Here is a 14,508-nt window from a genome sequence, read left to right on the forward strand (position 1 = left end):
ACCATGACCCATTCAAATTATAAAATGCTATACAGCCAAAAAATGAAATTAAATTCTATAACCCAAATGGGAAAAAATTAAATGATATTTTGTATGGTTAGATGCGAAAAGAAAGTTACAGAACCATAGGTGTAATATCTCATTAAACAAACAAAAAAGAGAAGCAAAAACTACATGTGCATCTGTAACATGCTTAGGAGAATGTCTGCAGGACTCTAGAATGGCACACATCAAATGTTATTTCCTGGGGATGAAAGGGGCATTTAATTTCTTAATCATCACCTGACAACTGTTTTTCCAATGAAAAAATTAATATATATATATATATTAAACTAGGGGGAAAACACCATCAAAATAGTTTCTAATGGTGATCTATTTCTCTGGGTATAGAGTGCCTTGGAGCAGTTAAAGTATTTTAGGATGATATATAACTTTTTCCCTTAAGGAATTAAAATTACACTCATGGCCTCTTTAAAGAAAACTATAGCTACAACTGTCACCAAGATCTGAACACTTCATACCCCTATTAGTATAATGCACATACTGAGTCTTTAAGGTCATAAAATACTGGCCAATCAAAATGAAAAAAATACAGCCCTGGCTGGTGTGGCTCCAGCCAGTGGACTGAGCACCGGCCTGTGAACCTAAAGGCCACAGGTTCAATTCCCAGTCACAGCACATGCCTGGGTTGCAGGCCAGGTCCCCAGGTGGAGGCCTGCAAGAGGCAACCGATCACTGTCTCTCTCCCTCATTTTCTCCCTCCTTTCCCCTCTCTCTAAAAACTAACAAATAAAATCTAAAAGCAAAAAAAATTATTTAAAAAATACAATCTTCAAAAAAAGCCACAATGGTAGAGAGCCTGAAATTTATTTTGAAAACCTAAAATAATCTCGTATCTTGAGTCTCCTAATCCTGTATACCAGTGATCCTTAAAAAATGGGAAGGATAGTGGCATTGGGCACTGAAGGCCCCTCCATTTAATCTTTGGAGTGAGGGCCTCCTCAAACCACACAGACACCTTCCAAACCTCACCCCCACATCCCTGCACTTAATGAGAGATGTTTCTGAAAGTCACATATTCCACCTTTGAGAAGTATGAACGTAGAAAAAAATACTGAAAACCATTACACATACAGACATTACTAATGATAATTTTAAACAATCATGTATATGCACAACATTCAAAAGATTGCTTTTAGTATGAAAATGCCAATTGCCAATACAGTAAACAGTCTCAACAGAGGACATGGCTTTCCAGTCCAGTGCAGTCACCAGCCACCCGACTCAATGAGCCCTTAATCATTCTGCGGCTGGAGCTCCTCACTTAATAAAGGAAGAGAAATGATTTTCAAGGTTCCTTCCAGCCCTAAAGGAATCTTATGAAACCACCTTTCCCAAACTATAATTACAAGCAGGAAAAATTATATCCTAAAGTATACAGTATTTAAAATAGAAATCTGTATATAGTGAGGTAATGGATGTGTTAACTAGAAGGGAAGAATCCTTTACAATGTACACATACTTGTATACCAAATCATCCCAATGAACACTTAAAAGATCTCACAATTTTATTTGTCAACTATACACCAATAAAGCTGTAAAAAACTGAAATCTGGCTAGGAAATGTCGGGGGGAAGACACTTTAAACTACATAGTAAATTTCTCTTATATTCCTCTATGTTCTAGTTACAGGACTCCTAATATTTACAAGTGAACTATTAAAAGATGCAAAGTCTAATTATGTTCATTCATGTCTCTCTAATTTAAATTCCATTCAAAATGACAAAGGGTTGCCAGAAGCAGGGGGTGGGAGGTGGGGGAAATGGGTGAAGGTAATCAAAAGCCACAAGCTAAGACCTGGGGCTGTAATACACAGCACAATGACTATAGTTAACAATTCTGTATTGTATATTTGAAAGTTGCTAAGATTTCTCATCACAAGAAAAAAAAAACAATTTGAAACTATGTGAGGTAACTGATGTTAAACTGTGGTAATGATTTTGCAATATAAATGTATATCAAATCATTCCTCAAACAACTATAATTGCAAATTAAGTTGTTTAATAAAACTTCAATTTCTAAAAACAAATGTTTTTCCTTTGCTATTTTTTTCTTTGTATTGAATTTATTGTGGTGACACTGGTTAACAAAATCACACAGGTTTCAGGTGTACAGTTCCACAACACGCCATCTGTGCACTGTATTGTGTTCACCACCCCAAGCCCAGCCTCCTTCCCTCACCTTTTATCCCCTTACACCCTCCTCCACCCCCTCCCACCACCCTCCCCCTTAAAAACAAATGTTTCAAAGATGACATATGGACGCATCTGACTATCCTATTCATTATTTCACTCACTCAATATGCCGAGCACCTACTATGAGTCAGGTATGGTCATATTTTCGTTTCATTCAAGTGTTTCAAAAGTCAAAGAGTATGAGAATCTTACCAACATGGCCTCCTCCGATGGTGTATGTCTTCCCAGATCCAGTTTGTCCATAGGCAAAAACAGTTGCATTATAGCCTTCGATGAGTGACAACACAAGTGGCTTTATGCACATATTATAAACTTCATCTTGAGTGGAATTTTTGCCAAAAACAAAATCAAAAGTAAAGACTCTATCTCTCCCAATGATAATTTGCTGGGTGTTTGGAATAACTCTCACACAAACTTGATGATTATGAAGAACTTCTTTGCAGAGCAGAGGTCTAATTCTTACAGCAACTTTTACTGGTATTTCTTCCATGGCAGCTTAGATTTTACTAAATAGATTCTCTACTTCACATTCAATGTCTAGTGTGAGAAACATCCATTTTACATAAGATCTGGACTCCTGTGTATCAAAATAAAAACAAAATTTAATTACGGACTCTTCTACCCTAATAAACAAATCATCATCTAAAGCAAAGTCAATTACAGCAGGTTTTGCTCCAAAATAAGATAGTTACAAAGAGTCTGTCTTGTGAAAGTACATCTATAATTTACAGATGAAATGATACAATGTCTGGATTTGCTATAAAATAACCTAGGGAATGAAGGTTATTGATATTGATAAATGTATTGATATCATGTATTGATAAGTGATGAAACTAAATAAAAGCACATGGGATTCAATGTGCCCGTCTTTCTGTAATGCTGTTTCCCAGCTCAATCTAAATATTGAATAATTAGGGAGTTAGAAAATTAAGGCAAGAAAATAACTAGGAAATTGTACACAGGTGTTAAAAGCAAGTCCTGGTACTAGGTTTTATAGCTACACATTGAAAAATAACACCTCTTCTTTGCCACAAATATTATATAAATAAACCCATGAAATAATTACAAGGATTTCCAAAAGTCAATATAAATTTAAAAGGAAGTTTTTATTCAAAATAATCAAAACTAACAGAAAAACTGCTTTTGCACTCCTAAATTATGTTCAACATATTTCTGAGGTTCTCTAAATGTAGAATTAATACATTAAAATTAAACTGCACACTGACTGGTGTGGCTCAGTTGGTTGGAGCATCATCATGTACCCTAAGGGTTGCAGGTTCCATTGCCTGTCAGGGCATACACCTAGCTTGAGGATTCATTCTCCAGTCTGGGCACATAGGATCCCCAGCCCAGGCACTTACAAAAGGCAACCTATTGATGGTTCTCTCTCACATTGATGTTTCTCTCTCTCCCTTCCTTCCCCTCTAAACAGCAATGAAGAAATGTCCTCAGGTAAGGATTAAAAAATTTTAAATTGGTAGCTACACTTATAACGAACAACTTGAAAAATAAATTAAGAAAACAATTCCACCCTGGCTGGTGTGGCTCAGTGGACTGACTGAGTGCCAGCCTGCAAATTGACAGGTCGCTGATTTGATTCCCAGTCAGGGCACATGCCTGTGTTGCAGGCCAGGCCCCTGATCAGGGGCATGTGAGAGGTAACTGATCATGATCTCTCACACACTGATGTTTCTCGCCCTCTCCTTCTCCCTCCCTTCCCCTCTCTTTAAAGTAATAAATAAAATCTTTTAAAAAAAATTCCATTTATGCCCTGGTTGGCGTAGCTCAGTGGATTGAATGCGGGCTGAGAACCAAAGTATCACAGGTTCAATTCCCAGCCAGGGCACATGCCAGGGTTGCAGCCACGGCCCCCAGCAACCACACATTCATGTTTCTCTCTCTCTTTCTCCCTCCCTTCCCTCTCTAAAAATAGATAAATAAACCTTAAAATAAAATAAAATGGCTTCCGTTTAAAAAAATTCCATTTACATTAGCATCAAAAGAATAAATATACTTAGGAATACATTTTTTTAAAGATGTGTAAAACTGACACTTTGAAAACTACAAAATAATGTTGAAAGAAAGTAAAGATCTAAATAAATGGGGAAAAACATCTCAAGTTCACAGATTGGAAGACAACATTGTTAAGATGACAGTATTTCCCAAACTGATCTACACATTCAACACAACTCTTACCATAATCCTAACTGACTCCTTTGCAGAACTTGACAAGCTAATCCTAAAATTCATATGCAAATTCAAGGGACACAGAATAGCAGAAACAATAGTGAAAGAGAACAAAATTGGAGGACATACTCCCCCAATTTTAAAACCAAGCAATAGGCCTGGCTGGTGTAGCTCAGTAGATTGAGCGCAGGCTGCAAACCAAAGGATCACTGGTTCAATTCCCAGTTAGGGCACATGCCTGGGTTGCAGGCCAAGTCTCCAAAGCAGGATGTGTGAGAGGCAACCACATATCGATGTTTCTCCCTCTCTTTCCCTCTGTTTAAAAATAAGTAAAATCTTACAAAAAAAAGCAAGCAATAGTAATCAAGACAGTATGTATGGGCATAGGCCAGACTTAAAAATCAAATGAAAAAGGGAAGATAGAAGGTAAAAGGGGGGTAAATGGTGATGGAAGGAGACTTGTCTTGAGGTGGTGAACACACAACACAATATACAGATGATGTATTATAGAAGTGTATACTTGAAACCTATATAATTTTATTAACCAATGTCACCCCAATAAATTCAATGAAAAAAGAAATTTAATATGGGGAAAAATATTAATGGAAAAGAATTGAGAATCCAGAAATAATCAATCACATTTATAGGCAACTAATTTACAAAAGCATGCCAAGACAATTTAATGAGGAAACATGGTCTTTTCAACAAATAGACATGGGACAATGCACAGCCACAGTCATAAGAATGAAATTGGACTCCTATCTCATATACATAAAAGTTAATTCAAAATGGCTCATAGACCTAAGAGCAATGGTTGAACTATAAAATTATTTTTTAAGGATCTTATTTATTTATTTTTTAAAGAGAGGGTAAGGGAGAGAGAAAGAGATAGAGAGAAACAGTGATATGAAAGAGAAACATCAATCGGTTGCCTCTTGCATGCCCTCAGCACACCACCAACTCAGGACCTGGCCCACAACCCAGGCATGTGCCCTGACCAGGAATCAAACCAGTAACCTTTCTTTTGGGGATGATGCCCCACTCACTGGGCCACAATGGTCAGGGTGAAACTATAAAATTCTTAAAAGAAAACATAAGGGTAACTCTTCCTAACTTTGGATTTGGCAATGGTTTTTCATATAGGACACCAAAAGCAAGAGCAATGAGCAATAAAAGGAAAAATTGATAAAATGCACTTAACCAAATTTAAAAGTTTTATGCTTCAAAAGACACCATCAAGGACACAATGAAAAGACAACTCACTGAATGTGAGAAACCATTTGCAAGTATATCTAATAAAGATCTGTATCTGGAATATATAAAGAACTATGACAACTCAATACTAAAAAAATTTTTTAATGGGCAAAGGCTCTGAAAAGATATTTTTTCAAGGAAAATATTAAAATGCGCAATAAGCAGAGGCAAAGATGCTCAATTATTAGTTACCCAGGAAATGCAATCAAAACCACAGTGAGATACCACAGCATGCCCACTAACACAACTATAGTCAAAAAGACAGATCATAAGCGTTAGCAAGACAATAGAGAAGACAAAACCCTCATACACTTCTGATGGAAATGTGAAATAACGCAATTGCTTTGTAAAACAATCTGGCACTTGCTCAGTAAGTTAAACAAAGGGTTATCATTTGACCCAGAAACTCTACTCTTCGATACATACGTAACAGAAATGAAAACATCTGTTCACAAAAACTTGTACAGGAATACTGTCTTGGTAGGATAAAAGGTTTAAAAATGTAACCAGTAACCTATGATAATGCTTAGTGCAGATGATGAAAAAAATCAGTTTGGGAGAAGGCAAGTCTTGAACAGCATCATTAAGTAACCTAGCAGGCTAAAACTAAAATAACGTTTTTAGCACTACTTGCCATGGAAATGTTAATTAAGACATATATACTATTCGCTAGCCTTTAAAAAAAAACTCTGCAGTGAGTGAGTAAGTCTGAAAAGGATCACAATAACAAAAAACATTTACATCACTCTACTAAGGGCCCACTAAGAGTTTTTAAAAAATCAGCTCCTTGGGCTGCAAAATTCCAAAACAGAGTCAGCAAACTATCTTTATGGCCACAGAGATGCATCTAACCTTGCCAGTTTTATTCATTCTACTAATATTCAGCACCGAAAAAAATAAATACTCATATGTTTGGTAAATCTTTTCTAGGACCCTAAAGGACTCTACAATCATTTGGTACTGTAAACTTCTCCAAAGAAATTGCAGAGATGCTGTGTTGAGGTGGTTCTTCCAAATGTCTCAGAACACCTACATTAGTTTTCATCATATAGATTAGTTTTTTTTTAATGCCATCACATTAAAACACGGTTTGGGTTAAGCCAAGCCTAATTACTTCCAAAGAAATTGAAAGTAGTGCTAAGTGTAATTGGGATATTTTCATTTCCTTGGTCTTTATAATAGTAATTTGGCTACAAAGACAAGGACTTGCAAAAAATTAATATACAAGGATGTGATAAAAAAATCCACAGCACTTATACTTCTTCAGGTTCTGGTCAATAACAGTGATCAGAAGCATAAGTATTATGCCATCACTGAATGTAAAGAAAGGGGAAATCTGACTGGCTAGTACTATTCAGGCATACTCGATGGAAGTTCGAAAGCTTAGCAAAGGCAAGAGAAATATTTGACGATTGTTGTCGTGTCATTAATCAGAAATAAGTGCTTCCAAATACTGTTGCCATCCTGTGCCCTTGGTTTTTCAGAGATAGTGGTTGTCTAAAAACTGTGGCTTGTTAGTATTTCCATAAGAAATTTCCCAGCAACTGGACAGTGAGTCGCATAAGGATCTCAGAAAAAGCTCCAAATACATAAAGAAGTCAGTGGAGAAGATACGAAAGAGGGACAACAACGAAGTTTTAAAAACTTGAAGAGGGCGGTGTTATTTGAAAAGTTTTAAAGAAAGAATTTGGGCACCCTTTCTTTATCAATTTATGAACTACGTCTGAGGGAGGGGCTATCGGATTTACTATATACAGCCCTTAGAATGCGCCAAGTTTCAACATCCGGGACGGAAAGAAGACGGCCTGCGACACACAAAACGAAAGCCCCAAAGGAGGTGGGCCTTCCCATACCTTCCAGATCCCGCACTCGGAAGTACCACCACGAAAAATACACCAGGATCGGACCCAGTGCCGCTCGATCCCGCATCCCTATTCCCTCTGCCCTTCTCAGAGGGATCCAACTTCCTCCGACCGCTAGGCTGGGGTCCCAGTACCCCTCGGGCACCCTCGTCGGCCTCGCCGGTGCCCCAACCGCCCCCCACCCTGAGCCCTCCCGCGGCAGACCCCAACCCCGAGAGCCCCACTCTTGGCCGGCGCTTCCTCCTCCCAACGGCAGGCCCGGGGCGCTGCAGGACAGCAGGACGGCAGGACGCCGCACCCCACCTGACCCTGCTAGCCCAGCCGCCGCCCCCCCCCGCACCCCCACCCCACGCCGCGCACTGACCGGCAGGAGAAAGCCTCGGTCTCCGGCGGCGAGCACAGCGCAGAACTCTTGGGTTTCCCTCCAACGCGCCGCCGCCGCCGCCGCCTGCGCCTTTTGTTGTCACGGGTTCTCCTGGCAACCGGCGAAGCCGGACGCCACCGCCCCTCCCAGCCAGCCGCCACGCTGCGTGCTGGCCCCGCCCCCAAGCCCTGTCAGGCTCAATCGAGCGGGGGATCCGCGGAGGTTGTACAAACCCTGTCAATCCCGCCCCGCCTCTGGGGAGCAGGTTGCGGGGCACCTGGAGGCCTACCTTCCGGCGTCGCTGAAAATCCGGCACCCAACGACCCTTCTCAAACTACTGAGCCAAAGTAACTCTCTGCGGCCAGGCCCTGGCCGGGTAGTCCTTCCCATTTGCCAAGATTGCGAGTTTCATCCCGAGTCAGGGCACACACAAGAATCAACCAATAAAATGCATCAATGGTGGAACAACGAATACGTGTTTAGGTGTCTCTCGCACTCTCTCTCCTTTACTCTAGCTCTCTAAAATCAATAAATAAAAATTTTAAAAAAGACAAAGTAACTTTTGACACATTTATAGAACGAATGTGACTCGCATTGAGTTTCAACATTTTAGCTACCAATTCAATTTATTTTTATTGAAGTTTGCATAAAATGAATCTTTTTAAAGTATATAATATTTAACCCTGGCTGGTGTAGCTCAGTGGCTTGAGCACCGGCCTGGGAACCAAAGGGTTGCCAGTTCAATTCCCAGTCAGGGTACATACCTGGGTTGCAGACTGGGTTGCAGGGTACATACATACCTAGGGGCACACAAGAGGCAACCACATATTGCTGTTTCTCTCCCTGTCTCCTTCCTTTCCCCTCTATCTAAAAATAAATAAAAATTAAAAAATATATATTTTTTTCCCATTACCACTGCCCACAATCACCACACTGTTGCCCATGTCCATGAGTCCTTTTTCCTTTTTGCTCAATCCCTCCACCCTGTAGCATACCACCCCCACTAGCTGTCATCTGCTCTCCATCTATGAGTCTATATTTTGTTTGTCCATTTTGTTCATTAGATTCCACATATGAGTGAAATCATATGGCATTTGCCTTTCTCTGACTGGCTTATTTCAATTAGCATAACATTCTCCAGGTCCATCCATACCTTCACAAAGGTGAAATTTTATTCTTTTTTACAGCTGAGTTGTAATCCATTGTGTAAATCCATAGTTGTTATATCCACTCCTCCATTGATGGATAGTTGGGCTGCTTCCATATCTTAATAAATGTAAATAACACTGCAATGAACATAGGGGTCCTTGTGTTCTTTCGAATTAGTGTTTTTGGGTTCCTTTGGATGTATCCCCAGGAGTGGGATAGCTGAGTTGAAAGGCAGATCCATTTTTAATCTTTTGAGTTACCTCCATACTGCTTTCCACAGTGGCTGCACCAACCTGCATTCCCATCAGCAGTGCAAAAGTGTTCCCCTTTCTCCACATCCTTGCCAGCACTTGTTGTTTGTTCACTTATTGATGATAGCCATTCTGACAGGTGTGAGATGGTATCTCATTGTGGTTTTAATTTGCATTTCTCTGATGATTAGTTATGTTGAGCATCTTTTCATATGTCTATTGGCCATCTGCATGTCCTCTTTGGAGAAGAGTCTTTCAGGTCCTTAAAGACCCATTTTTAAATTGTTTTTTTTTGGGGGGGTGAGTTTTGTAAATACTTTATAAGCTTTTTTTAAAGCCTGAGCCACCACATTTTTTTAAGATTTATTTTTATTTTATTTCTTTTAGAGATAGGGAAAGAGAAATAGAAACACCAATGTGCGAGAGATTCTGTTGCCTCTCACGTGCCCCCAACTGGGGACCTGGCCTGCAACCCAGGCATGTGTCTGGACTGGGAATCCGACTGACAGCTTCTTAGTTCACAGGCCAGTGTTTAATCCACTGAGCCACACCAGCCAGGGCTTACAAACTTTTTATATTAACCCCCTATAAGATGTATCAGTGAATATGTTCTTCCATTCTGTGGGTTGTCTTTTTATTTTGTTGAGGATTTCCTTTACTGTGCAAAAAATTTTTAGCTTAATGTAGTTCTGTTTGTTCATATTTTTTGTTTGTTTTTGTTTCCCTTACCTGGGGAGATATATCTGATGAAAAACTGGACAAGTAATGTCCAAGATTTTCCTGCCTATGTTTTCTTCTACCATTTTTATGGTTATGGGTCTAACATTTAAGTTTTTGAACCATTTTGAATTTATTCTTGTGAGTGCTATAAGGTGGTCTAGTTTCATTTTTCTACACATATCTGTCCAATTTTCCCAACACCAGTTATTAAATAAACTATGTTTAGCCCATTGTATATGCTTGCTTCTTCTGTCAAATATTAGTTGACAATAAAGTTATGAGTTTATTTCTGAGCTCTCTGTTCTGTTCCATTGATCTATGTGTCTGTTTTTTAAAAAGCACCATGCTGTTTTCATTACTATGGCTTCATAGTATAGTTTGATATTAGGTAATGGGATTCCTCCAACTTTGTTCTTCTTTCTCAGGATCACTGTGAGGGGCCTTTTGTGGTTCCATATACAGTTTTCCAATATTTGTTCTAGTCCTGTGAAGTACATCATTGGCATCTTGATAGGCATTGAATCTATAGATTGCTATGGGTAGTAAGGATGTTTTAATGATGTTAATTCTTCCTATCCATGAACACAGTAAATGCTTCCACTTATTTGTATCTTCTTCAATTTCTTTCTTCAGTATCTTATAATTTTCCAAGTACAGGTCTTTTACATCCTTGGTTAGGTTTATTCCTAGGTATTTTATTCTTTTTGAAGCAATTATGAATGGGATTGTTTTCTTAATTTCCCTTTCTGTTTATTTATTATTAGCATATAAAAATGCCACTGATTTCTGGATATTAATTTTGTATCCTGCTACTTTGCTGAATTCATTTATCAGTTCTAGTAGTTTCTTGGTGGAATCTTTGGGGTTCTCTATGTGTAATATCATATCATCTGCCAATAATGACAGTTTTATGTCTTCCTTTCCAATTTGTATGCCTTTTATTTCTTCTTTTTGTCTGATTTCTATAGCTAGAACTTTCAGTACTACGTTGAATAAGAGATGAAAGTGAACATCCCTGTCTTGTTCCTGATCTTAAAGGGAAAACTCGTAGATTTTGACCATTGAGTATGATGCTGGCAGTGGGTTTGTCATATATGGCCTTTATTATGTTTAGATATGTTCCTTCTAATCCCACTTTGCTGAGAGTTTTTATCATAAATGGGTACTGGATTTTATCAAAAGCTTTTTCTGTGTCTATTGATATGATCATGATGTTTTTATCCTTCATTTTGTTTATGTGGTATATCACATTTACTAATTTGCAAATGTACAAAACTTGCATTCCTGAAATAAATCCCACATGATCGTGGTGAATGACCTTTTTGATGCATTGCTGTATTTGGTTTGCTAATATTCTGTTGAGGATTTTTGCATGTGTGTTCATCAGGGGTATTGGCCTATAAATTGCTTTCTTTGCAGTGTCCTTATCTGGTTTTGGAATTAGGATAATGCTGACCTTATAAAATGAGTTTGGCAACCTTCCCTCCTTTTGAATTTTATGAAATATTTTTAGAAGAAGAGGTGTTAGTTCTTCTTGGAATATTTGGTAAAATTCCCCTCAGAAGCCATCTAGTCCAAGGCTTTTGTTTGCTGGGAGTTTTTTGATTACTGCTTCAATTTCACCGGGTGTAATCTGTCTATTCAAATTCTGATTCTTCCTGATTTAGTTTTAGATTGTATGTTTCTAGGAATTTATCCATTTCATCCATGTTGTCCAATCTATTGGCATAGAGTTGTTCATAATATTTTCTTACAGTCCTTTGTATTTCTTTGCAGTCCATTGTTATTTCTCCTCTTTCATTTCTGATTTTATTTATTGGGGCTCTTTTTCTTCTTTTATGAGTCTGGTTAAAGGTTTGTCAATCAAGTTTATGTTTTCAAAGAACCAGCTCTTAGATTCATTGATCTTTTGTATTGTTGTTTTTAGACTGTTTCATTTATTTCTGTTCTGATTGTAGGCCATTTTTAAAGTTGAATCAATTAGGGTCTTGGTTTCAAGGAACAGAAACCAACTCTGGATTACTTAAAGAAGGAAAAGAGACTTGTATGAAAAGTTTATCATTAGAGCACTTTATGTTATAAGTAACAGAAACTCCAAATCAGATTATCTTAAATAAGAAAATTAATTTTAATTCATAAAACTCTTGAAGTGAAATGTGAAAAGTTATGTCTTAGGGTCAATGGAATAGAACATTTTTCCATATACTCATGAGTTTATTTAAAGGATACCTCCATTCTGTTATATCAATTAATTTAATTTCTGTACCAATTCTATACTGCTTTAATTACTACTTTCTGGTATATTTTGCTATCTGATAGGGCAAGCCCTCCTTACTGTTCTAAGTTTCCTTAGCTGCTCTTGGCATTTGTCTTCCTAAATAACTTTTGAGTCGGTTTGACAATTTCCAGAAGTTCCACTGAAATTTTTATTTGGGATTGCATTTTATTTTTTCTTAATGTATATGATTTTTAGAAACAAAGGACAACTTTTAAAAAGTAAGAACTTCAATGGCTCTTTATGATAAAGTCCAGTCTTCTTGACATGGCATACAAGGCCTTCCATATTCTACTGTTTTGCTTACCTTTCTAGACTTATCTCTGCCATTTCTTTCTCACATTTTATTCCTCAGTATCAGCAGAGACCATGTATTATTTATGTTCCCATTGTTAAGCAGTCAGTGTTTAAAACAGTATCTACTAAGGTCATTGCATACATTTAATAAATATTTATAGAAACAAAAATTAAAAACAGAAAACAAGTAATTTGCTTAAGGCTACAAGGTTGGTAAGTGGCAGAGGCAATCTGAAGTCTATGTGTGTCAGATGACGAAGTCAACACTGCCTCCCCAAAGACTATGCTAGTCTTCTACATAATGCCTCTCTCTCCTTTCTCTTCCCTTCCCACCCCTTCTCTCACAGTTTATTTACCGTCAAGATCCAAACATGGTCCACATGTACTGTTTGGTTGACATGCTGCTTAATTCTCTTTTAAGCAATAACAGGTACCCTCCACCTTTATGAAAATTGTGGTAAAATACACATAACATAAAATGTACTCTCTTAACCATTTTTAAGTATGCAGTTCAGTACTGTTAAGTGCATTTATATTGCTGTGCAATTGATCTCCAGAACTCTTTTATTTTGAAAACCTGGTACCCTATACCCTTAAGTTAAACAATAGTTCCCCACTCACCCCTTTCTCCAGGCCTGGGCAACCACAGTTGTACTTTGTTCTCTGTGAATTTGAATACTCCAGGTACTTCATACACTGGAACCATGCAGTATTTGTCCTTTTGTGACTGGCTTGTTTCACTTAGCATAATGTCCTAAAGGTTCATCCATGTTGTAGCATGTGTCAGAATTCCTTTTTTAAGACTGAATAATACTCCATTGTGTGGAATAATATCCACCTTTTGTTTATCCATTTATCTCTTGTTGGACACCTGGGTTGCTTCTAACTTTTGGCTGTTGTGCCTAATGCTGCTATGAACAAGGATACACAAATATCACTTTAAGATCCACCTTTCAAGTCTTTTTGGATATATACCCCTAAGTGGAATCACAGGATCATATGATAATCCTACTTGTTATTTTTTGAAGAACTGCCATACTATTTTCCAGAGTGGCTGCACCATTTACATTTCCACCAGCAGTGCACAGGCTTCCAATTTCTCCATATCCTTGCTAATCACCACCTTTTTTCTTTTCACCATTTAATTGTTAAAGAAACTATGCCATTTGTCCTTTAGAATACTTCACATTATTGATTTGGCCACTGCATCTGTCTGTTGTCATTTCACTTGTTCCTTCATTTCCTACATTTCCTGTAAACTAGCAGTTAGATCTAGATTCTTGATTAGATTCAGGTTCAATTTTTCTGGCAAAAATAATTCACAAATGGGACTGTGTACTTCCTATTACAACACACTAGCAGGCACATAACATCTGTATATCCCACTTTTAGTGATGTTAAGATTAGTAGTAGGTGCTTTCAACCTAATCTATCCATTAAAAGTTTCCCATCAACATTTTACCTAATGGTTTTAAAAGCTACTGATGATCATTTTCCAGGCCTATTATTTCACTAGGGATTCCAAAATGGTAATTTTCTAATTCTAATATTCCTTTTTATATTTAATTGTAATTATTCTATAAAGGAGAGTTTCCCTCCATCAGATTATCCTGAAATGCCATTAGTATAGAAATGGCACAATACATACTTTTATTTATTGATTTTGAGAATAATGGTCACCTAATAGGATTTTTTGGGGAGTTGAGGATGTGTGGTGTAATTATGATCTCATCGATTTTTGCTTTCCAAGTATCATTTTCATTCCTCAAAGTAAGTATGTGTAGACTTCTTACTGAATTGCATTGTGACCTATTGTTTCTTTTAATTCAGGCCTCATCAAAGTTATTGAATCTTAATAATTGAATTACATTCTTACAACCAAAGAATACTGATT

The 14,508-nt window shown here is 37.7% G+C and overlaps 1 protein-coding gene across 1 annotated transcript in view; it reads right to left on the reverse strand.

Annotated features, from left to right (window-relative positions):
• The window catches only part of KIF27 (kinesin family member 27), an 84,238-nt gene extending 76,204 nt beyond the window's left edge, over nt 1-8,034 (reverse strand). The window contains exons 1-2 of the mRNA XM_045840979.1: nt 7,923-8,034; nt 2,448-2,832 (exon numbers count right to left, since the gene is read on the reverse strand). Coding sequence (XP_045696935.1) covers nt 2,448-2,745 — 298 coding nt within the window. The 5' untranslated portion in view covers nt 2,746-2,832; nt 7,923-8,034. The remainder of the gene's footprint in view (nt 1-2,447; nt 2,833-7,922) is intronic.
• Between the last annotated feature and the right edge of the window lie 6,474 nt (nt 8,035-14,508).

The sequence above is a fragment of the Phyllostomus hastatus genome, unplaced genomic scaffold (genome assembly GCF_019186645.2).
Source record: "Phyllostomus hastatus isolate PE091 unplaced genomic scaffold, TTU_PhHast_1.1 phas_contig_34, whole genome shotgun sequence".
Lineage (NCBI taxonomy): Eukaryota > Metazoa > Chordata > Mammalia > Chiroptera > Phyllostomidae > Phyllostomus > Phyllostomus hastatus.